The sequence below is a fragment of the Cucurbita moschata genome, unplaced genomic scaffold (assembly GCF_002738365.1).
Source record: "Cucurbita moschata cultivar Rifu unplaced genomic scaffold, Cmos_1.0 Cmo_Scf00028, whole genome shotgun sequence".
In the NCBI taxonomy this organism is placed as follows: Eukaryota; Viridiplantae; Streptophyta; class Magnoliopsida; order Cucurbitales; family Cucurbitaceae; genus Cucurbita; species Cucurbita moschata.
Genome location: NW_019268544.1, coordinates 2036983 through 2060254, shown reverse-complemented (window position 1 = coordinate 2060254; position 23272 = coordinate 2036983). Strand labels below are relative to the sequence as shown.

Genomic DNA, 23272 nt, shown 5'->3' with positions numbered 1-23272 from the left:
TCTAATTCGGTGTCACTATCTCTATGGTGCTTTAGTGCCTTTCAATTTGTTATGATGTTTGGGGTATTATCTTTTTACTCTTTTCTCAGTTTAATTTTTATAGTCAAGTACTCCGGAATTTGTTTGATAGCTAATCGGGTTGGACTCCTCCATAAAGGTCGGTTGTTTACTCATACACTATATAATTGTTTACATTTATGAGCTGTAGGCTGAGAATGTGGCCAGTTTCATAGTTTTTCATGTAGTTACACAAAGGTAAGATGATCGAAAAGTTCAATAGGATAAAGAAAGACCAAGTACCATGGAGAGAACCCACAAATCATGGTGGAATCAGTTTCATAAAGTTTCAAGTTCTTGTCGTTTCATGGAGGGAGAATAGTTTGCAAATCATGCATAAGCATTCAATGCCTGTGGTGTGACACTGTGAGTCAATTAAATCTGTCATTTTCAATACATAATGATGCTAGCACTAATTTTCTGGTATGTAATGCCTGTGGCGTAAGTCGATCGGTTTTATATATTGTACAATTGATTTTATAGATGAATCTAGTTATACAAGTTTTAGGTTTCAATTAATTTTTATGATCAAAGAGTATGTTGATGTGCCACCTTTGAAGGATTATGAGTGTCCAAAGGAAACGAATGAAGATTTTTCTCATTGTTCTAGAGGAAAGTTAACCTCTATGGTTGGTTAGATAGATGATATCAGGTATTAAACTCTCAATCTTAAGAAAAGTAAAGTCGTCTTTATCTAGTGTGGTATGCATTAATTAGTTTGTATATAAGCAAACTAAAGATTTATCTTCATCAAAACATTTGATTCTAAACTTTTCGATATACTTTGGGATTAGTAAATAAACCAGGTAGGAAGTATTTCTTCTAAATTATGTTCTATATTAATTTGGTTAATGCAATTAATATAACTAATGTTATATCATTGGGTAAATTAAACTACGTTGAACAACGAGAAAGACATAATAGGTAATTGGTGCTAGAACTTTGTCACTTCTGTTAGAAATAAGCATATTAGATAGATTCTATTGTATTTGAGCATGTCCATGTATAGGAAAATTCTCATGACTCTTGTAGGGTTGTAGTATTTATGCCAGTTCACACTATGAATTTTTCTTTATAATTAATCTTTTTAACGTTAATGTGTCTCATCATGAGATTAGTTTCTTTACTACCATAACACTGGCTTCTATATGTGGCATTATAAAGGTGAACATAGAGTACACTAAATGCATATATTGATGGATCAGTCAAGGTCGTTTTGTTTTTAGTTGGGTCTTATCATAATTTTATTCATTCTCAACTTTGGAAAACTGTGCTGCTGAAGAAATGATGTAAGCTAATTTAGCAAATTCAGCATAGAAATTGTAATTCTTTATTTCTAAAGTTTGTTAGGTACACCCATTATGTTTGAAAAAGGTTACTTATTTGACCAAGTGGTATTTTCTGGGATGTAGAATATGACTTCAAGGAGCTTTTCTTTTTCCCTTTCTTTTTTGGCAACTAGACTTTAATTTGACAGATTTTCATCTTTACAATGACCTTTGCTATTGTGATAACTACAGGGATTAGAGGAAGAATATATATTTTGATGGTTGAATCTTTGATCTTCGATTGGCTTTGTAATCAGGATTTTCTTTGTTCCAATTCTATTCCATATAGGTTAATGGTGCAAATATAATACTTCAAAAACATATCCAAAAGTTTAGTTAATTTTTGGAATGGTCTTGTAAGCAAGTTGATAAAGCTATAGATCTCTCAAAGTGGGAATTTAATGATTTTGAATAAAAAAATATCCCTCATAGGATTTGTTTCAACTAAAAACAAGATTCCACACCATCGGACATCCAATTAAACTTCAAAAAGAATATCCATTTGTTGAAGCAAATAAAAAGGAATGTCCATTAAAAAAATTCCTTCAGTCCCATCTCGACGGTAGTCCATGACTAGAAAGGAAGCCCCTTGTGGGCATTCTCCATTTCCAAATGAACAACACCATAAATTATAACACAATTTCACCACCATTCAAAACTTGAGAACAGGGCTGCAAATTTCAAACACAGAAGAAGAAGCTTAGAACATTCAAAACGAAACCAATTGATTATGGTTTTGCGTTGGATTTCCCGTCTGTAATGGAATTGGGAATGGGAACTTCCCCCTTTTCATTTTCTTTCATTCCCTTCTCTGTACATTCATTCACCAGATATTATTTCCTTAAAAAACAACATTAAAAAAAGAGTTGAAAGATGGAAAGAAACCCAACTCCCAGGTTTACTTCTTCCCCCAAAACCCCAAAGCACATTTTCTTACTGTGTTTCTCATTCTCTCCCCAACCAACATTCCCTCTTCTCTCGAACCCCGACATGGCAACTTCGCTTCAACAGTTCAAATCTTGTTGATTAATTCGCAGTTCGCTTAAAAACCAACGTTCCTGATCCCACCGGCTTTAGCCTGCTGGAAACAACCTCTTCCTCTTGGATCCGATAGCCCTTCCATATAGCTTTTCACCTCCGACCTTATCATTTCTTGCATCACCGCCATTAAATCTGCACTGAATATTCCAAACCCATTAATTTTCTCGGCTGACTCATCGGGTCTGTTATCTAGCTGCGACGCCCTCGCCAGCTCCGATGCCGCCATGCTCTGTATTTGAGCGAATGCTGCCAGTAGAGGCACCTGCGCCGCTGATCCACTTCCTTCGCGATTTGAACTGTCGCCGGCGGCACTCACTCCTGGGAGAGATAACGATAGCGACGTAGGCGGATCTGTGGCGGAGGATAAAGTTGATTCTCCCGGAGGTACTACGCTGCCGGTTCTGGCAACGGGGCGGTAGACGATTGGAGATACAACAGGAACGCTAGAGTCGCTTATGTCAGATCCGGATGGACTACCGGGGTTCATGTAGAGTCCGTTGGAGATATTGACAGCTGCGCCAGCGCTAAACGATTTCTTCAGAGGCTGATTGTTGCTTTCCCCTTCAAACCCCTCATTCATCATTGATGAGCACTTCCGCTTCAGCGTCGAATTCCAGTGATTCTTGACGGCGTTATCTGTTCGGCCAGAAAGAAGCCGAGCAATAGTAGCCCATCTGTTGCCGAAGTTCGCATGAGCTCTGATAATGGTCTCATCCTCCTCCGGCGAGAAGGGTCGGTGCTCCACCTGCGGCGATAGCTGATTGCACCATCGGAGCCGGCAGGACTTCCCAGAGCGGCCGTGAATCGATCTGCTGATGAGGGACCAGTTGCGTGGGCCATGCTTCTGGACGAGCCTCTGAAGAGCGTCATCTTCTTCAGGACTCCACGGACCCTTGATCCGATCCATCTCATTACGGTTAACCGCCATGAAAGATTAGCAACAGAAACTAAAAATCGGGGAAACGAAGGTAAAGGTTCCGTTTGAAAATTGAAAATTGAAAATATCTTCAATGGTGTCGATCTTAGACCTGTTTGTTCGGCTCGCTCTCTATAGAGTTAATGGAGCAGGGTGGGGGTTCTTATAAAAGGGTAGAGACTGGATACCGAATGATCCGGTGTGCTCGTCTTAAAGACTGTGTGAAACGGTCCGGTAAGTGGCACCACTTCTCCCCACTAAACGGTTGGCCGTTGCGGTTGCGATACAGCTGGCAATGAACACGCGTCGAGTCTCACCTTCATTAAATTTAATATGAAAAAAACAATTCTTTTAAATCTTTTTCTCTCTCTTTCTTTTGTTTTTGTTTTTCAGTTTTAATTTTTAGTACATTTTGTTTTTTCAGTTTCTTTCTCCGTTTCTGGACAAAAGAAAAAAAAAATTAAAATTTGAAAATTTAAAATAAAAAAGATAACGCTCGTTAAGGGAGCGTGAGAGGTACGCTCCGTACCGCACACCTTGTGCTGCAAGACTTTCTGTGCCTACGCCCCCAATAATTACCGCCTTTCCTTATTCTATCCACGCCGTCAACCTTCCATTTTTCTCTTCTGCTTCTTCATTCCACGTGGCTATAATATCACTTGCCACGTCTGCAATCGTTCACCTTGATTTTTTTAAAAATCGAATAAAATATCAAGCCAATTTTGATCGATTTGTTTCATTGTTTTTTTTTTATATAATATAGTTTGAGCTTATTTAAATAATTCTTTAACTTTTTATCTTGTTTAATTGTGTTGAATTTAAAAATTTTACAATATTTAACCTAGTGATATCACCTAGTTTTTTTTCCTCTTACATAATACTTTTTTCTTCCTTTCCTCTCACGTTTTGGAACACACTTTAGAAAGATTCTTATGTTTTTTCTTTTATTAAAATATTATTATATTTTAGTTAATTAAACTATTTTCGAGTTGATATAAGTCATTTTCGCTAGAAAAAATTGACAACTTTAACCTATTTTAGAAATATTTTTCCACGTCATAAAGTTATTCAAATAAATTACAAAAATGAAAATTATTATTTTCATTAACTAAAAAAAAAGAATTAAATAAAACATAACAGTGGGAATTAAAATCAATATGTTCAGTAAAATACTTTTTTTACAAGGATTTAAAGTTAAATTAAATAGTGTTATTTTAAGAAAATAGAGAACTTGGGAGCTAAGCAAAATGGGGAGAGATGGTAAGGAGGAAGCTAAGGGTACGGAGTTTTGCAGGGGGTGGTTGAAAAGAAACCACTTTCACTGATTTTGCCAGCCTGTCTACCATTTCCCTCCACCCGTTTTTTTTTTCAAAATAAAAATAAATTCCATTTCTTCGCGTGTCTCTTTCTTTTTTCTTTTTTTATTAGTTTTAAAGGAAAAAAAAAGAAAAGAAAAGCGGGAAAAAAAATGATGATGTGGCAGAAAACGACAATTACGGACGCCGAATTGGGGAGCGAATAATTATTGCTGCATTTGTGTCAGTACAGGCTGTAAGCCCTGACAATATCATCACCTCCACCAGTCTCCCTCGTCCACGTAGCTAACTAACTTTGGGGACTTTTTATCCACCGACACCCGCCGGTGATGATAATCTTTTCCCACCTCTTTCCCTCTCCCCTCTTCGCCTTTACTCCTCCCTGTACGGCCCTGTTGCCTCCACTCAACCTCACCCCCCATCTCCTTATTTTCCTCACTTTTATTAATATAAATTTATAAATCTAACATTAAAAAAAAATGAAATAAATATGGAATGGAACTTAATACGCCCACCATATTATTACTATTATTATTATTATTATTATATAGTTTACTTTTCATTGGGAATTTATAAATGCGTAAAGTACGTGATATATTACAAAATTAATTGATAAAAAAGATATGTCCAAAACCATAATATGGGTTTATCTATTTAATTAATTAATTATTTATTTATTGGGGGCGGGAAAAGACCGGTACGGTACAAAGGCAAAAAGAAGGGATGCGGAGAATCCATTTCATTATTAGTATTGTAAAGGTAATAAGGAGGCAAGACAGCTGGAAAAAACCCGCATTTCCTCTTTACGGTTTTATTATTTTTATTCCTAACTATTACGTTCACACGTGCTTCTTAACGCCTCTCTCACGTGTTTTCTTCAACCGTACACAGAACCCACGTGCGGCTTTGCCATTTTTATTTGGTTACGAGGGCATTAATGTAATTCAACCAACCAATTTGGCTGTTTTTTTTTTTTTTTTTTTTTGTTAACTAAAATATAATAAATAGTGTATTATTAAATTAATTATCTCCCCCGGATCTCAAACAGCCATCGACCACCACCGCCACCACACATGTGCTTTCTATTTTATTTATTTTCTAAACATTCTATTCTACTTTTTATTTTTCTGTTTCATTCTTTTATTATTTATTAATTTTTTTACATTTCATTTAATAAAAAAGTTAAGAGTTTGTCTATTTCCAACTACTTTCATTATTTATGAATTTAAAATTTTCAAATTTAAAGCTTCATCGGAAAATTATTGCTTAGCAACGTTAATAGATAAATGTTCTTTTAAGATTAAATTTGTTTAATTAATACATTGAAAAAAATTGGAATATTTGGTGGGTAAGGGAATATATTTCAAAAAATAAGAGAGAGATGGCACGTGGGAAGGGAACGCTCGAGGAGGTTACGTAGCACATGTACGGAGGTCGGTAGTGGGAAGCCAAACCGTTTGACCCTTCTTTTTTAATTAAAAAAATATATAATTTTAAGACGGTGGTGGGACCTGTCTTGGTCCTTTCCACATCTTCCAATAAGATGACGTAAATGTTAATGTGGGGACCAGCAATGTAGCACGTTTATTTTATTTGGGATTTCTAAAATCATTAAAATAATACGAAGCATTTACTTTCCGACCAAATTTCACCACCTTACCCATCTGTCTGGTTGGATGTTTCAAACACGGTGCGTTTCGCCTTTTTCTCCTTTCCTACCAAATTCTTCGCCCTTACTATTCATTAATACTATTGTTTAAGAGGCAAATTATTGCATTTACTTCCATTCCTTAATTTCGTTTATTATTATTATTAAACATAGCTTAATTTTATCTCATAAATGTAGAACATACTAGAAATTTAAGCCAGTGACCTAAACTCACTTAGCTGTGTTCTTTTTGTAGCTCAAAGTATTATACAAAATGATTAAGAGATTTGCTTTTCGATCTATATTAATATTAGTTTGGTTAAATGGATGAAATTGTATATAATTTGGGATGAAAAATTTAATATATTTTTCTTTGTTGCATATTTGGAAAAATCCTTGAAAGTCAACTTCACGTGAGCATTTTTTAAATTGAATATCAACCGAATTGTTATGAAATGTTGAAATATAATAATAGTGTAGAATATGTTAGCAAACTCTACTACTTTTTATTTATTTTCTTATAAATTATATTTTAAATTTGCCCTACCAAAGTCTACAAAGCACGAAAAGAATTTTTTAATTGTTTAGGAAATATAAAATTATCCCATGACAATATTATTATAGTACTGGACACGTGCGAAACGAGGATTCCCTCCTATCCATCCCGGCCCATAACAGACAAAATTGACAGTTGTATTCCGAAATCACACGTGTCATGCACGAAAAGCACCACGTCTTCCTTGACTGGATTGCTCAACCTCAGACAGAGGAGTCCCGGAGCGTAGTCATGTCGGATGTTCCCAGTTGTCTTCCACGTCGTCGAATTTTCCAATCGGACCCCACCTTCTCGTCGGTTCCAACGATAACTAAGTTCACTGTTTTAATAAATAACTAATGGAATAGAACTGAAAATAATATATATATATATATATATAAACCATGATAATTAGTATTTTATTTTAAAATTATCTAAAATTTAAATAAGCAGTACAAGGAAAAATACTTTTTATACATTAAATTATAATGATTTATATATATATATACATATATATATTGCATGAATTCTAGTTCTTTTAATTAAAATAAAATTATAGAAACTGTCTAATGTTAACATTCTCTTAAATATAAATTTTATAATAATAAAAAAAAAAAGAAAAAAAGAGGATTTATAATTATTGCATGAATTTATATATTTAAGGAAAATAGGGAAAGAGATAAGCATGGGAATGCCACGTCATGTGATTCGCTAGCTGTAAGGCATTTACTTTTGTGATTGGGTAAGAGGCTAAGAGTAGGAAGGAGCCATAATGGACCTATTTAATAGTGCTTATTCACACTATTTTATATGTCTATGCACAAATCTCCATGCCTTTATTTTTGTCAGTTTTTTTTTTTTAATAAAAATATATTAATTAGTGGTTATTAACAAAGTGGGTAGTTAAAGAAGTTTAAATTCTTCACCTTTGTGATTAAACACCTAAAATTTTGTTTATTCCTTTTTCAAAGGGCTTGATAAAAGAAGACATTGACATCTTAATTATTGATTACAAAAATCTCTCATTATATATATATATATACACACACACACACACGACAATATTAAATTTAGACAAACTCCACTAATGCAATTTCCTTTTGACTAAAAGGGACAATTAATTACTTGATTGGTATAAGAACCTAATGAATAAGTCTTCCACTAGCAAAGCCCAACTTGGTGTTAAATTCAACTAGATATATCCATATATGCATGCATTTTTAAATATTCCCTTTTATTATTACAAACTTTGGAGTTGTATGCCATTATTTTGTCACATATTTGCATATAATATGTTTTTTCCCCTAAGCTCACTTTTTTTAATATTTAATGCATAGTTTTAGACTTCTTTTTGGTTTTTGTTTTTTATAAATTATAAATTAATATTAGTAGTAATTAATGAGTAGGGGTTAGTAGGGTAGGTAATTTAATTTTTAGGTAGAAGTTTGATTAAAACGCAGCTTATGATTGCCTTTATTTGCCAATTATGTTGTTTTCCTTCGGCCTAAACTCACCTCCAAACATGGCGGCTTTTCTCATTATCAACCAATTAAGATTGTCTTGTAGCTAATTAAAAGATAATTAACCTAAAAATAACTAAATAATATTTCATATGTGGATGAAATTAAGATAACTGTCGAATAGTATAGTTAAAAATGTTCAACTGGGGTATTCGGGTTCTTTTGAGCCTTTGATGAAGAGATTCCAAATGGGCTTCTTTGTGGGCCACAATCTGGCCCAATTTCTGGACGATGAGGCGACCAGGTGTCGGCCCAAATAAAGAATTTGGGAGAGAAGTAGTATCGGCAGAAATGGCACTGACAGTTTCAGCGTCATCGTTCTCTCCGTTTCTTCGTTCGATCCCGAACTCTAGGCCTTCCACTGTTGCGTTGATTAGATCCTCTTATTCTCCCGCAGCGTCGCCGTCGTCGATGGAGATGGAAACCAGAAAAGTAGTCGTTTGCGGCGGAGGGGTGATCGGAGTCTGCACCGCGTACTTTTTAGCCAAGAAAGGGGCGGCAGTCACGCTCGTCGAGAAATCCGCCATCGCATGCGCTGCGTCGGGCAAGGCCGGCGGCTTCCTCGCCCTCGACTGGTGCGACGGTGGACCCCTATCCACTCTCGCTCGCTCAAGCTTTAATCTCCACCGCTCTCTCTCACAGGAGCTCGATGGCCCTAAATCGTACGGATACAGAGCCCTAACCACTCTCAGCCTTACGATTTCCGAATCGCAAAACCCTCCCACTCCCTCTACTTCCACTTCTAAATCCACCGGCGATTCCGCCGTACCTCCGTGGGTCGATGGCCCCGCTCGGAATACGAGAACCATCGGAAATACGGAAACGACGGCACAAGTGCACCCGCAGCTCTTCACTCGGACCCTCATATCCAATGCAATCGAAAATTACGGCGTGGAGGTTGTAACCGGGAAATTGCAGAGGATTACGTCGAAGGGCGGAAAAGTTGAATCGGCGGTGCTTGAGGACGGCCGAGTAATTAACGCTGATGCGGTGGTTCTGGCATTGGGACCGTGGTCTGGGAAATTGGAGGCGGTATCGTCGCTGTTCAGAGTGTACGGCCTCAAAGCGCACAGCATAATTTTGGAACCTAAAGATCCTGAAGCCATTACTCCGCATGCTCTGTTTCTGGGTTACTATCCAGCCCAGGGAGGAAAACCCATAGACCCGGAGGTGTATCCCCGTCCCACTGGTGAGCTTGTTTTCGGATTTTGAATTTTGTATTCAGTTTTTTGGGATTGTAATTTTGGATGTAAATGGGGTTGATGGGCTGGGCAGGGGAGGTGTACGTGTGCGGGATGTCGGCGGTGGAGGAAGTGCCGGAGGATCCAGAGGAAATCGCAGCCAATCCAGAATCGATAAGCGTTCTAAAGAGAGTTGCGAAGACTGTGTCGAGCCGATTGGGGGAAGGGGAGTCGGAATTGAAGGCAGAGCAGGCATGCTTCTTGCCATGCACGGATGATGATTTGCCGGTGATCGGCGAGCTTCCTGGGACAAAAGGGTGTTATGTGGCGACTGGTCACAGTTGTTGGGGAATTTTGAATGGGCCTGCAACTGGGGCGGCCATGGCTGAGCTTGTTTTGGATGGAGAATCCGCCATTGTCGATCTTAGTCGATTCAGTCCAGCGAGGTTTGCGGGACAAAGAAGAAGGAAACATTGATACAAAGGAACAGGTTTGGGTGGATGGGGGATTGTCTCAGTTTCTTCCATTCTTGAATCTCCTTGAAGCTATTCTGTATGTGAAGGTTCATGGAATGCAAATTCCATTGTACAGTCCTTCAAGTTCATGCCTTATTTTTCATTTTTCGTCGATTTTGATTAATAAAACACTCTTGGTTTGGTAATTCACTATTTATTTTGTCTTTGACTCATTAGTTTATATTATTATTATAAAACTTTGTTTTGTTATAGCTCTAATTTACGTCTCTATTGCAATTAACTACAATTAAACTTTTAGTTAATAATCTTTGATTTCTTTTAATATTATAATAATTTCATGTACAAATTTTAGTTATTTATAAAATTGAAAAAACGAAAGTATAAAATGCACGTTAATGGGCTTAGAGCCCAAAAAAGTTTCTGCTTTTAGTGGATTAGAGGGGCCTAATAGCCCATGTAAAGATGGGGCGACCGTTCTTGACGACGCGACATTTCATTTTGAATTATTGGAAATCCCGCTCCTCCTCCCATTTTAAATTCCTCTCCTCAAAAATCCGTTGGCAAACCCATATCAACTCGATCTTCTTCTCACTGGATCTCCGGACAGGGAAATAGTTTCAGAGCCGGCGACAGATTCCGACAGAGAAATTCTGAGCCCTAAGAAATGGCGACAAAAATTGGGATGATGGATTCGGCTTATTTTGTTGGAAGATCGGAGATCCTCTCCTGGATCAACTCCACTCTTCATCTTAATCTTTCCAAAGTCGAGGAGGTTTCTCCCTGATCCTTTTATTATTCATATCTATTTTTCGAGCTTTCTGGATTTATTTTTATTTTTTAAATTTTGACCCTGTTATGGATTCTTGAGTTGTAGGCATGCTCAGGTGCGGTTCATTGTCAATTGATGGATGCAGCTCACCCAGGGATGGTGCCGATGCACAAGGTCAACTTCGACGCGAAGAGCGAGTACGAAATGATTCAGAATTTTAAGGTCCTCCAAGATGTCTTCAACAAACTAAAGATCACTAAGGTATCTTCTTTTTATCAACCCCTTTGGTTTTATCTATTATTTATACAACTTTACAGATTGGTTCTGTTTCTTTAAGAAATATTCTGACTGATGAGGATTTTCTTTTGGGTTCTTTGCATCCGCTTGATCTGTATTTTATTACTTTTTTCCCATGAAAAATGTTGTAGCATATCGAGGTGAGTAAGCTCGTGAAAGGAAGGCCCCTTGATAATCTGGAGTTCATGCAGTGGATGAAACGTTATTGTGATTCCGTTAATGGAGGCGTTTTGCAGTCGTAAGTTTGTCTATTGTCTGCTACAATTTCAATTACCAGAATTAACTTTGTTTTGTTGAGGGCTGGGTTGATCATCATGCTTTTAATTCGTGATTCGCCCCTTTCGCATTAGGGATTGAGATTTTACTAATTTTGTCCTCTTTTGGATCTAATTTGCAAATACTTCATGATTTGATCATCATAAACGATGGTCAATTTCAATGTCTGAAAAGGGATGATCATCAAGAAGTCATTAGTATATTTATTTTAATCCAGATTGTTGAATTATACTGCAATATTTGGTAATCAGTTTTTATTATTCTTGGTAGTTACAATGCTTTGGAAAGGAGAGAAACTTCCAAAGGAGGAAAGGAGGCAAGCAAAAAAGGCAACACATCACATTCTTCTGCGAAAGGTTCAACAGCAGCATCCAGGCCTCAGGTCTCTCAGAATGCTCGGAAAAATGAAGCATCGGCTAACTCAGGAAATCAGTCAGCACATGTTTCTAAACCTCCATCTCATGGGATAACTGCGTATGATGAACAGGTATTTTCTGAAGCTGCATGACTTCGATATATAACACAATAGAAACTGGAAAGCATATACTTACTAGTGTAAAATGCAGATCACGACGTTGAAGCTGTCAATCGACAGCCTCGAGAAAGAGAGGGATTTCTACTTTGCTAAGCTAAGGGATATTGAGATACTCTGCCAGAGTTCAGAGATTGAAAATTTGCCCGTACTTTTTTCCTATAATCATCTCTCTAATTCTATCCGTATTTTCTTTGGGCTACTAGAATTTCAAGCCCATTTTATTGAGCATTTCCATTTCCATTCGTTTTTACAGGTAGTTGGAGCTATAAGGAAGATACTGTATGCTGTAGATGATGATGCCTCAGTGGTAGCAGAAGCTCAAGTTATGTTGTCCGCTCACCAGAAGGAAACAATAAGCCACTCAAGTCCAATCTCTGAAGTGCCTTCTGATGAGAAGCTAAGCTTAGATACCCAGAAGAGAAAAAATATTATCAATCTTGATGTAGATGTTGCTGGCATAACAACTTTGTCTCCCAGGCAAAGGGTGACCGATGCTTCTGACGTTCATTGCAGTGGGTCACCTCTTATGACCTACTAACAAGAGAACACTCCTTATTTTAGCAGTACAATTCAATTGCTAGGATTGTCGAGTTTTTTGTCTCAAGAGTAGTTTTTCGGATTTTCATGAAGTTGTTCTTTATGTAGACTTTTACTGAAGACCCTTCGGATATAATATACTCGGGATGTTTTGTTCATGGCCAACACCGCTGATGCTAATTTGGTAGATCGGGTTCATTGATTTTGTTTGTTCTCTTTCTCCTTTCACTCGCACAATACTTTGAAATGTGAGTGTCAGAGTACTATTACATTGCTACTTGGCAATTGAAGAATCCCAAAAGCAAATGGCTATGGCAAAACCACCAATAGTTATTCAAACTCAGGCCCTTTATTCCCGAAATCTTATCGGAATCCAATTCCCTTCGCCTGTAAACGCCTTTTATCATTTTCTCTATAATGTTCCTTGATGCTAAAGCCACTCGAGGACTCAACTTTTCAGTTGGGTTTGCTCTTCTTCCTCTTCTCGCTTTCCAAGCGTAAGAATTCTTCGTCGCACAGGTAGTTCATATTAATCAGTTAATTTTGTGGTCTGAAATCTAGATCGGCAACCATGGGAATGGCAATATCTCGGCTTGTAAGGATGCTGTTTGCAAAGAAAGAAATGAGGATTTTAATGGTGGGTCTTGATGCTTCTGGAAAAACAACCATTTTGTATAAGTTGAAGCTTGGAGAGATTGTCACCACCATACCCACCATCGGTATCTCCTTTTTCTAAGCCCCTTTCTAGCTTTGGTGATTACATATTTTTAATCTCTTTATTCATCGATCAGGTTTTAATGTCGAAACGGTTGAGTACAAGAATGTTAGCTTTACAGTGTGGGATGTTGGAGGCCAAGATAAGGTATTCTCTTAGTTTGATCATTCGATGAACATGAGACATATTCCATCAACCCAATAATGAAGCTTTGATTCATTGCTTTCTTGTTGATGCTATGCAGATCAGACCTCTATGGAGGCACTATTTTCAGAACACGCATGGTCTTATCTTCGTGGTGGATAGCAATGACAAAGATAGGATATCAGAAGCCAGGGATGAGCTTCACAGGATGCTCAGTGAGGTGCTTAATTCTAAATGCTTCTTTCATCCACCCTTACATATTACTTGGCTTTTACACTTAATCTTGCTCTTGCTCCTCCTTCAAGCATGAACTGGTTGATGCAACTGTGCTGGTGTTTGCCAACAAGCAAGACCTTCCAAATGCTATGACTGTTGCTGAAATCACTGATAAACTTGGCCTTCACTCACTTCGACATCGTCGCTGGTACATATCTCTCTCTTTAGAAAATACTATTGTTGGTCTCCCATGCTATAGTCACGTAACAGATCTTCAAGCTCACCGCTAGCAAATATTGTTATTTTTGGATTTTCCCTTCCGAACTTCTCTCAAGGTTTTTAAAACGCGTCCGCCAGGGAAGATGGACCACCGCCGGTCGATATTGTGATCAAATTGCTGTCTTATTACATACATAGTAGATACTAATATTTTTTATTCAGTGAAGATAGACCACTTCAAAGACTTGGGTAGAATTTTCTTTTTGAACACTTTTTCCATTTTTAATTTTACTGAAACTAGAGAGATGAGTGATGCAGGTACATCCAGGCCACTTGTGCCACTTCAGGCCAAGGACTGTATGAAGGTCTTGATTGGCTGTCTAGCAATATCTCAAACAAGGCAAGTTCCATAGCTTTATCTGGTTTTTTTCTCTTTGTTCCTTTAAAGTTAAGCTTTATTCTTTGTTAGACTGGATGAAAAAACAGAACATCTACCCAAAACTAACAGATGGGTTTAAGCTTTCGTTGTAGGTCTAATCCCAGTTGTTTTGATGAACACCTTGTGGGAAAGCTCTTTAAATGAAACCAGAAGGAACCTGTGCACTCTGATCTGGGAAAGACCTGTGCACTCTGATCTGCAGTGTTGAATTCTCACGTTTTCGTGTATAGTTTCGGTTTGAGATCCAAGAAAGATATGTACAAAAGCAGTGATGGAAGAACCCCATGCCATGTGAACGATAATAAAGAAAAATTAAATAATAAATGTTATTTTATAAATGTGGGTCTTGTTGCTCCACCCTTTCGTGTTCTTTCACTGTTATATGTCTTGTTCTTGTTTCTCATCACCCAGGTTGCTTCCCCTCGTAGTCTTGGAAGAATATTGTTATAATCTGATGAACCATCATGGGAAATTCAATCATATAAGAATGCCAAAAAGATGAAGCCAGGATAAGAAACTCGAAAAATTAATAATTCAAGCCAAAAGCCAAAAAAAAAAAAACACAACACTCAAAAGAGATTGTGCTGTCTATTTGGATCTTGTTGAAGTGATATTGTAACAGCTCAAATTTATTGTTATTAGATTATGTGATCTGTCAGCCTCTTAATTTTAAAATACTTTTACTAGAAAGAAGTTTCTACACTCTTATTAGAAATAATTGTCCTCTCTCCGATGATGTCACATATACTAATTAAGATATGATCGGAGAAGTTTGAATGTACTTGGCAGATACTGTTTGACAAAATTCAAATCCTATATTTGGGTTCTCAAATCTCAATTCTCAATGTTCATTCCCATTTGCTGTGGTGGTTTCGGTTCCCATTTTACGATACTATTCAAAACGTGCAGAACCATCCCCTATGGTTTCTGGATTTACAGCTCAGAAGAACTCTCATTACCCAAAGAACTGAGCAGTCAGGTTTTGGCTGTCAGTTCTTACAGCATGATTTTGACTCCATGAAGCATCACTGTCATCAAACTGTTCATTGAAGAACCAAACAACCTTTCAACCTTCAAGTCCAGTCTACAACAGTTGCGCCCTTCACAATTAAAATATTGTAAGAAGTAAATAAAAGAGACAACTAGATTTGAATTTACAAATAATATGGTCTCAAATTGAAGTAGTACTATATCCAAGGTGGAGTACATGAAAAGACTATTCATAACTCAACATAGAAACCCAACCAAGATCTTCCCCTCCTCAATCCTACTTTGTTCCTCCCCACCACCAGTGAAAGAACTAATACACATCTTCAGAGCAATGATTCCTAGTCTCACCAGTTTTTTTTTTCCCAATAGGCAACGACAACAAAAAAAATTGGACATCATATTATATAATGCATGTGAGAAGTGAAGAGTCCCAGAACAATTTCAAGAGTATTGCTTCAGCAGAAGGCTGGTAGGAAGTAGGAGCATCAAGAGAGATTTCATAGGCCAAATGGCGCGCTTTCTCAATGTGGAGTGTTAGGCTACGGTGAGATGGATGGTACCATTGGCCATGAATCATTCGAGGAGTCAGAGATGAAGTATCCGTCCATAACATCGCGTGGGCTACCCAGTCCACACATTTGATAGCTATTGATACTGCCATTACTGCCAAGTGAATCAAGGATGACCTTGTAGCATTCATCTAGATGATTCTGTAAAGATATAACATGTTTCAGCTGGCCATAACTTTTGGCAATGCAGTAGAAAATCAGAAACATTCAGACATTCATCCGTGTTGTTCATCAATACCTTATTAATTTTAAGTACACTGAGGAGCTCGTTCTGGTATACCAAGAAATTACATGGCTCAATCTCATTAATGATATGCAATATTGTAGCGGTGGCCAAGACAGAAGGCAGGTAGCACAAGAATCTATTATCTGGCAGTGGAATGACCATTGCTATTAAGATACCAACCATTTCATTATGGAACAACATTTATGTTCGCATGATAAGCAAAGAAACAAAAGTTCGGCACTATAAGTAAGCCATTTACCAGCTATTATAGAGAGGAGATGGCTCTGAAACCTCCCAAGAAGCTCCCAAAGCATATGGTCCTTCAGAGGTAACCTCCTGATAATGTGACGAAGAAAGGAAAAGGGAGTAACTGGATGCATCTTCCATTGAAGGGCAGACAACACCAGCAGCTCCATTCTCTGTATGGTCTTGGCTTCAAATAAAAACTTAGATTCTACCACCTAAAACAGAATACAACAATGCCAAGTTTTAAAATGGGTTTACAGAGCAAGAAACCAAGAATATAGTTTCACTGCGGCATTTCATCAAACAGTTGGAGGATGATTTGAAAGCTTTACATACTTGAAGGTCCAGGAGAAGGGGAACGTGGGTCTCCTCCACTTTGGCAGCCAGCGAGAGGCAAGCAACAGCTGCAAGCTGACTCATCCATGGCTTGTCCCTCTGGAACCTCACATTTGAAACGAATCTATCGAAGTAGTTAACAGCAAGAAGAGAGGTGAAAGCAGAGAAAGCGTAGTGATGCTTAACACTAAAAATCCAGGACAATGCCTCATTCCGAGCCTGAATTAGATACCCATCAGAGGTAACAGAAGCATTACAAACATGGGTTTGCTCTTCTTTTGAAATTAGAGACTGCAATTCTTCATCATCCTCCCAAAGTGGGTCTTTTTCCAGCAAATTAATAGCGAGAAAAGGCTGGTCCTTTCTCAGAGTTTCCCAGTAATCGCTATCTTCAACGGTCCCATTTCCATCGAAATCTTCGTCGCAGCAGAGGTCTTCACAGAACAGGGCATCAAGAACGTAGGACTGGGTTTCAATCTCCTGAACCTGGGCCTCATCCGGGAGAGCCATGGGGGTGTTTTGTTGGAAGAAAAAGGAGGAGAAAGGGTTAAGTCATTTGAGGAATGGGAAGGCGAAAGAAGAAAAGGGAGTGGTCAAAGAGAAAGGGATATCCATAGGCGTATCTGTTACTGGGCGATTGGATTGAGATTGAGAATGAGATTTTTAAGCAGAGGAGAGAGAGAGAGGGGGAGAGAGAGAGACAGTCCCAGAATGAAGCTAAGCAACAAAGAGGTTTTATGCGGAGATGGTTGCACGCCTGTCGTCTTTTCACTTTATAATGTTTTGGGGTTTGGCTCTGTCTTTGTCTTTCCTCGAAGTCTCTCTTTTGAGATTTAAAATAAATATGAGAAAGCAGAGTGCAAAAGAAACAAAGAAAAGACTTTTTGGAGTTTGGCGCGGATAATGAAACGCAACGGTAGACTGCACACTACTCACTCCTCCACTCACCTAAGCTACGGTTGCCTCCTCATTCCCTCCCAATTTCTCCATCTTTTTTCTTTTTCTTTATATATAAATATGTTGTTTAAATATATTCATTTAACTTAAAAAAAACAGGAAAAAATCCCTGTTCGGCTCCAGATTCTTTTAGAAAATAAATGAATTTTAAAATTGAAAAAAGAGGGTGGATACAGCTTCTCCGTCCCCACGCCTGTGGCACGTGTAGTCCCTACTCTAAAAAATGTTGGGTTTTTTTTTTTTATATATATATATATATAAATATAATTTACCCAAAATATGAACGGTGGGTTGAAGGGGGAAACATATTTTGAAGCCAATAGTATTTTACATAGCCATACGAAATGACCGGGCGCGTCAACGTGGCAGTTTTTGAGTGCGTAAGCTACCCGATTGGATAAGGGGCGAGTAAATACACGCGAGTAAAGCACGAATCGTTGACCGTAGAGTAAAATAGAAAGGGGAAATTACGATACGCTCCATGCGCGAATGTTGAGCGGTGTATTGTATGCTCCCTTCATCCAACTGTTAGAACAGGTCAACGACTTTCATCTTCTCACTCGGCGTTTGAAGGCGTTTGCTTTGTGCCTTGTAAACTAACTTGAAGAAGAAAAAGGAGGACCAAAAACAAATCGGCTCAATAAATGTGCCGTCTTGTCGGCTTAAGACAGAGCCCCGTACGGCTCTCTGATGTCTTCTTGACCTTTAATCCTCTGGCCCTACCGTTCACCCTACTCACTGCTCTGTACTTCTTCTTCTTCTTCTTTCTTTTTTTATTTTTTATTTTTCCTTTTCTGCCCCCCTTAAATACTCCTTACGGCCCAAACCAAGTATTCTGGTTGTACCCGGAAACCCGACCCTAATTTAATTATGGAGCACCGAGTATTCTGGTTGCACCCACAAACCCGACCCTAATTCTGGTTGGGTTGCCCCATTCATTCTTAATCAACAGCTTTCTCGTCGAAGAACACTACGCGGCGGGAACCCACTCTCTTCGAATTCCGAAATCGTTTCCAATGGAGGACAAGATCGTTACAGCAGAGAAGACGGTAATCTCCGTGTCCTTCAATCTATATTTATCTTTATCATTCATGTCCTGTTCTCAACTGCTCTGCGAAGTATACACTTATTGTTTTGTTACTTTTAGACATGGAATCTGTCGAAACTTCACTGTCTCGGTGATTCTGTTGGTTGAAGCCAGCAACCTAGGGAATATGTGTGGAAGTGTGTTGAATTTGTTTAAAAAGCTAGATCCCCCACGTTTGCTTCGTAGGTGCTTGTCGAGATGGTGCGGCTGGCCCAGAAGCGAGGTATGAAAGGTCGTGAAGGAGACTGGAAGGAGTTTCTTAAAAGGCATGACCCTAAGTTCGGGTCTAGCTTGAGCGACCCGTATAAGAGGCCCAATGATTTGTTGATTGCCTTTCTCAAGACCTTTAGTAAAGAGGATGATTTGATGGTAATGAATCGTTCTATCATAAACGCCACTTGAAGTTTTCGTGATATGCTCACTGTGCTCTTTCTGTTATTAGTTTTTGGATAAAGTACTACAGTGTAACGAGAAACGCAATTTTGTGAAGCAAGTATCGCAGAATGCTTCAGACAATGAATCACCTGAGCAGGTGGGTTCTTTTTTTTCTTTTTTTGGTGGAGGATCAATCAATGCCTACAGTGACGAATTTTATATCTTAGTTACTTTTGTTAACCCGTGGTTGTGGCAGTGCAGAGGCTGGTTCGGCTTACACTTGAACACCCACAATACTCATTGGAATATTCATTCCCATCTTTTAATGAGGTCTGTTGTTCCCTTGCTTGCTTTCTGTGTTTCGAATCTTTCTCTTGTTTTGTTAATTGACTAATAAATTTTCCATTTAATATGTAATATCTTCTATGACTGCCTACCTATCTAGTGAATTTATGTTGACTTGTGGGTCTGATCTTGAAGGGATGGATTGTTACAAAATTCAGTCAAAAGTCTGAAGCACTGAACTCAAATTCAATTTATGCCATTGATTGTGAGATGGTTCTCTGCGAAGATGGAACTGAGAACTTGGTGAGGGTTTGCATGGTGGATCGTGACTTACAAGTATTCTCTTGACCTTTCTGTCTTCTCGTAGCCTCTGTTCAAATCTCCCTTTACACGCACACACCCACAGAAAAAAAAAAAAATGGTCTCATTTGTTTTTTGTACAGTTCTTTCATAAATGGTTTCAAGCTTTTATCAGACCGTTTACTAGGCCCCTTGTGCTTAATTTTATGCTGACCTTAGAGTTTTGTCTTCAGGTGAAAATTGATGAACTTGTAAAACCTAGGAAAGCAATTAACGACTACAGAACTGATATAACTGGAATTTCTCCTGGGGATTTAGATGATGTTACTTGTTCTTTGGTTGATGTACAGGTATCTGTAGTTTGTTTCTTATGAGGACAGTTTATTCTTCTTCTAACACATACGATCTGATATTCTTTGTGCAAATTGCAGAAATCCATTACAAAATTGCTGTCAAGTGGGACTATTTTGGTGGGCCACAGTCTGAACAATGACCTACGAGGTAATCTAAATATCATCATTGGTACTTGTATTCTATCAGTTCTTCAAGGGCCATATTTTTATTTTTCAGTTTCAGCTTTAATTTTTCCGAAGTTTCAACTTCAATAAAATTTATATGTTAGGTTTTCTGAATCAACTTCTTACTGTGACTAGACGTAATAATTTACGTATAAATTGATGATGTTACAATAAATTATATTTTATTAATTGTACTGTAATTACCTCATGCCTAATTTGATGGAAGATATATGACTTCAAAATTGAAAACTTATCCACCCTATTTAACCAACTTGTAATAACTTACCCAACTCAAACTAAGTTTCAATTGGAGAAATTGGTCTTAATGAAAAGCCACTATGCTAACTACTAGCCATCTTATTAAAATACTGTCCTAAAGTTTTCATATCATCCTTTGTAATTATACCAAAAAATAAAAGATTCATGCTTTAATTAAATGTAATTATGTCTCATTGATTTTCCATTTTATTTTATACTAATTGAATATGTTAATATCTTAAAATTAAATTGATCTTCAGTTAAAAAATCCAGAAAAGATAAAATATCAAGTAATCAAATAGTAAAAAAATGAGTTAAACTTAAAGATACAAGGGCATGACAACAAAAACAATCAGCCACGATATGCCACTTAAATGCACAAGCATATGGATTCCCATGTTAAGTATCCAAATTCCTTGCAAACAAATGGCCTCTTGAAAATTGTGCATATTGCTTCTCCCTGACATTAGTTTATTTGTTGTCCTTTTTTCTTTTGTTGCTACAGCACTTCAATTAGATCATGCGAGGGTGATTGACACCTCTTACATCTTCAAGTATTTCAATGGATCAATCTATAGAAGGCCTTCTTTGAACAACCTGTGTAAGGCATGTGTAAAATACATGTTTTTCATAGTTTGTGCTCTTTCACTCATGCAATGTTTTTTTTTTTGTTTCTGCGAGGGCTTTTATGTTCATAATCAGAAGTATTTGTCTCTTTTAGATGTCATTATGGCGAGTTTTTTCCTCTTTTTCTACAGTCTGTCTTGGGCTATGACCTTCGTCAGGAGGGTGCTCCACATAATTGTCTAGATGATGCTCGGGCTGCCATGAAACTTGCTCTCGCAAAGCTAGAGAGCAAAGTTGATGATGTGATTACCGAAGCTGATGAGAATGTAAGAATAAGGATCTTCCAACCCATTACAGTAACGCTTATGTTGTATGTGTTCATAGATTAATATTGATTTTCCTTTAAATACTGCAGACACCTCAAATTGGTATGGAGAAGTTGCTTCTTCATAGAATACCTGTTAATGTATCAAGTGAAGAATTAGCTGGAGTTATTAGTGGTGATTTCACCATTGAAGTCAAGGTTGAATATGCTCAATTTATTTTGTATGCAATCCATAGATATGCATTCCGAATAATTTTTTGTGATAATTTCCATGCACATACATAGTCGATAGTTTTGATTTATGATGAATCTTATAAAAATATCATGTACATAGTTTGTTACTATGGGCTTGGTATCTTCACTTTTGATGAACGCTTATTTTAATGGGTCTTTGTGGATTAAGAAAGTTGAGTGGCCAAGTTAGCACTTAGCAGATGTGTACTTCCTGTGGATGGATCCGGAATTTATGTCGCCCATTTTGAACTACTTGATTTATCAACTTTTTCTTATATAAGCTTCAATTTTTTTTAGTAACTGGTCAATGCAGTTTAACAGGTCGACCAAATGTCTAGGTTGTTTGGTTGCACTGCCCTCTTCTATATATTCGAACACCATAATTGTTTTAACAACATGCGCATTATGTAATGTCTATATTCTTCTCCATCTGCTTATCTTTTACCTATAAATTTTATGTTTTGACGATTCATCTTCTAACAGCCGCCTAAGAATGGTCAAGGGGGGGATATATATTCCGCATTTGCCATTTTTAAGAATCCCAAAGAGGCATATGAAGCGTTCGAACAGATTGAAGGTAGCCAAAATGAGGTAATAGTGAATACACATTTTCTTTATCTTTATGAGATGATTTATTTTCTTCATTTGATATGCTTTCCGTATTCCCTAAGAAAAATGACACACATTTCACTTATACTATGCCATATCCTTGCCAAATTAGTCGATCATATTTCAGTACCGGGTAATTGATGCCCTGGGGAGAATTTTACGCTTGGTTTTACTGATTAATTTTTCCAATCCTGCCATACAATCAGGATTCATCTGGACGGCCACAGAAGCTCATTAGATTTCAACGTTCAGGGACCATTGTTAGTATCTATGTTCGCAAAATGGGACGAAAGGATTTTGCTGACAAATTATCGTCTAGAAAAAGAGATATGGAAGTGATTGAAAACCTAGTCATGTCCAAAAAACAGAAGACTGATCAGAACATTGGGATGGATACGATTTCAAACTCAAGTAGAAGTTTCGATCATGTTGAGGAGGTTGAAATGTTGAATCTAGAATTGAAACAGGACTCGAGTCCGTGTTGTGATCACTTGAATGAGGTTGAGAGACTGAAGGAAGAATTGAGAAGGAAGGATTATGAACTTAGTAATCTGCGTAAAGCGATCACCGCTCTGAAGAAGAAAAACGAAAAGAAAAAAGGAAAAAAGAAGTAAATTTTGCTTAGAATCCACTCCCCTCGCCAGCTATAGTCTTGGTTCTGCCTGTACTCTTCTTCTGGTTTTTATCTCCATGATCCTGGTGCCTCTTTTGTGAATTACAGTGAAATTTATGGGATCAACACAGACAAGCTGCATCCTTTTACTAAATAGATTCATTGGGACGATTGACTACCCAGCTGCTAAACCAATATCCAGCCATGGAGCGAATAATCGGAGATAATTTATACAAATACTCAGTTTTGGTGTTGTAGATCGTTACATTTTACTAATCTCGTGGGGGCAAGAGGAAAAGAGCTTCGACTTCCCTGTGTTATTACTTAAGAATAGTTTCATGTTGTTGTAGGTTTCCCTCAAGTGCCTCACTGGCCTAAGAGGTTAATTTTGTTTTGTTTTGTTTCTTTCTTTTTGTGCGCTAAGATTTTTTTTTCAACCTTTTTTTTATTGAGTTAAAACTTTCTGGATGTCTTGGTTGTCTGATTCATGCTATATATATACTTTTATTGAGGAAATATGCTTTAATTGAATTGCTCAGGGAATGCAAATGTTTTTATATGATTGAAAATATGTTCTATATCATGTTCTGTACTAATTCCTCCTCTGTAAAC

At 37.6% G+C, this 23272-nt stretch overlaps 6 protein-coding genes across 8 annotated transcripts; 4 read left to right on the top strand and 2 right to left on the bottom strand.

The window, feature by feature from the left end:
• Positions 1–2059: 2059 nt before the first annotated feature.
• On the bottom strand, positions 2060–3499 carry LOC111463591 (transcription factor MYB44-like). Its single transcript, XM_023107593.1, has one exon. It carries the CDS (start codon positions 3352–3354, stop codon positions 2428–2430), a length of 927 nt encoding a protein of 308 aa, XP_022963361.1. The 5' UTR covers positions 3355–3499; the 3' UTR covers positions 2060–2427.
• Positions 3500–8537: 5038 nt separating this feature from the next.
• On the top strand, positions 8538–10226 carry LOC111463538 (putative oxidoreductase C1F5.03c). The gene is made up of 2 exons (XM_023107508.1): positions 8538–9550; positions 9637–10226. Exons 1-2 carry the CDS (start codon positions 8593–8595, stop codon positions 10017–10019), a joined length of 1341 nt encoding a protein of 446 aa, XP_022963276.1. The 5' UTR covers positions 8538–8592; the 3' UTR covers positions 10020–10226.
• A 260-nt stretch (positions 10227–10486) lies between these two features.
• LOC111463492 (microtubule-associated protein RP/EB family member 1C-like) lies at positions 10487–12595 on the top strand. Its single transcript, XM_023107443.1, has 6 exons — positions 10487–10790; positions 10893–11048; positions 11216–11322; positions 11631–11847; positions 11927–12040; positions 12149–12595. Exons 1-6 carry the CDS (start codon positions 10683–10685, stop codon positions 12431–12433), a joined length of 987 nt encoding a protein of 328 aa, XP_022963211.1. The 5' UTR covers positions 10487–10682; the 3' UTR covers positions 12434–12595.
• Positions 12596–12849: 254 nt separating this feature from the next.
• Positions 12850–14522, top strand: LOC111463493 (ADP-ribosylation factor 1-like). Its single transcript, XM_023107444.1, has 6 exons — positions 12850–13151; positions 13224–13294; positions 13392–13511; positions 13597–13715; positions 14045–14126; positions 14258–14522. Exons 1-6 carry the CDS (start codon positions 13004–13006, stop codon positions 14261–14263), a joined length of 546 nt encoding a protein of 181 aa, XP_022963212.1. The 5' UTR covers positions 12850–13003; the 3' UTR covers positions 14264–14522.
• A 790-nt stretch (positions 14523–15312) lies between these two features.
• LOC111463490 (cyclin-D3-3-like) lies at positions 15313–17464 on the bottom strand. Of its 2 annotated transcripts, none has more exons than XM_023107441.1 (4): positions 16533–17464; positions 16210–16411; positions 15963–16114; positions 15313–15865 (listed from the first exon to the last, which is right to left on the bottom strand). In XM_023107441.1, the coding sequence occupies exons 1-4, from the start codon at positions 17040–17042 to the stop codon at positions 15695–15697; spliced, it is 1035 nt and encodes a 344-aa protein (XP_022963209.1). In that variant the 5' UTR covers positions 17043–17464; the 3' UTR covers positions 15313–15694. The 2 variants fall into 2 exon arrangements, with proteins under 2 accessions (XP_022963209.1, XP_022963210.1); XM_023107442.1 differs by having other exon boundaries at positions 15963–16093; positions 16533–17459.
• A 990-nt stretch (positions 17465–18454) lies between these two features.
• On the top strand, positions 18455–23176 carry LOC111463566 (small RNA degrading nuclease 1-like). 2 transcript variants are annotated; one of them, XM_023107558.1, is made up of 12 exons: positions 18455–18538; positions 18763–18945; positions 19019–19108; positions 19213–19281; positions 19432–19539; positions 19770–19886; positions 19968–20037; positions 20818–20918; positions 21071–21205; positions 21295–21402; positions 21922–22029; positions 22254–23176. In XM_023107558.1, exons 1-12 carry the CDS (start codon positions 18506–18508, stop codon positions 22659–22661), a joined length of 1530 nt encoding a protein of 509 aa, XP_022963326.1. In that variant the 5' UTR covers positions 18455–18505; the 3' UTR covers positions 22662–23176. The 2 variants fall into 2 exon arrangements, with proteins under 2 accessions (XP_022963326.1, XP_022963325.1); XM_023107557.1 differs by having other exon boundaries at positions 19432–19572.
• Positions 23177–23272: the final 96 nt, after the last annotated feature.

Excerpts from the sequence above, each read along its gene's own strand:
- LOC111463493 (XM_023107444.1), top strand. The coding sequence starts at position 13,004 with ATGGGAATGGCAATATCTCGGCTTGTAAGGATGCTGTTTGCAAAGAAA. Across the intron at positions 13,295-13,391 it reads ATGTTGGAGGCCAAGATAAG|ATCAGACCTCTATGGAGGCA; the intron begins GTATTCTCTTAG and ends GATGCTATGCAG. Across the intron at positions 13,512-13,596 it reads TTCACAGGATGCTCAGTGAG|CATGAACTGGTTGATGCAAC; the intron begins GTGCTTAATTCT and ends TCCTCCTTCAAG.
- LOC111463490 (XM_023107441.1), bottom strand. The coding sequence starts at position 17,042 with ATGGCTCTCCCGGATGAGGCCCAGGTTCAGGAGATTGAAACCCAGTCC. Across the intron at positions 16,115-16,209 it reads TCTCCTCTCTATAATAGCTG|CAATGGTCATTCCACTGCCA; the intron begins GTAAATGGCTTA and ends GTATCTTAATAG. Across the intron at positions 15,866-15,962 it reads GTGTACTTAAAATTAATAAG|AATCATCTAGATGAATGCTA; the intron begins GTATTGATGAAC and ends ATATCTTTACAG.
- LOC111463538 (XM_023107508.1), top strand. The coding sequence starts at position 8,593 with ATGAGGCGACCAGGTGTCGGCCCAAATAAAGAATTTGGGAGAGAAGTA. Across the intron at positions 9,551-9,636 it reads GGTGTATCCCCGTCCCACTG|GGGAGGTGTACGTGTGCGGG; the intron begins GTGAGCTTGTTT and ends TGGGCTGGGCAG.
- LOC111463591 (XM_023107593.1), bottom strand. The coding sequence starts at position 3,354 with ATGGCGGTTAACCGTAATGAGATGGATCGGATCAAGGGTCCGTGGAGT.
- LOC111463492 (XM_023107443.1), top strand. The coding sequence starts at position 10,683 with ATGGCGACAAAAATTGGGATGATGGATTCGGCTTATTTTGTTGGAAGA. Across the intron at positions 11,323-11,630 it reads AATGGAGGCGTTTTGCAGTC|TTACAATGCTTTGGAAAGGA; the intron begins GTAAGTTTGTCT and ends TATTCTTGGTAG. Across the intron at positions 11,848-11,926 it reads TAACTGCGTATGATGAACAG|ATCACGACGTTGAAGCTGTC; the intron begins GTATTTTCTGAA and ends TGTAAAATGCAG.
- LOC111463566 (XM_023107557.1), top strand. The coding sequence starts at position 18,506 with ATGGAGGACAAGATCGTTACAGCAGAGAAGACG. Across the intron at positions 20,038-20,817 it reads TCTGAACAATGACCTACGAG|CACTTCAATTAGATCATGCG; the intron begins GTAATCTAAATA and ends TTGTTGCTACAG. Across the intron at positions 21,403-21,921 it reads ATTTCACCATTGAAGTCAAG|CCGCCTAAGAATGGTCAAGG; the intron begins GTTGAATATGCT and ends ATCTTCTAACAG.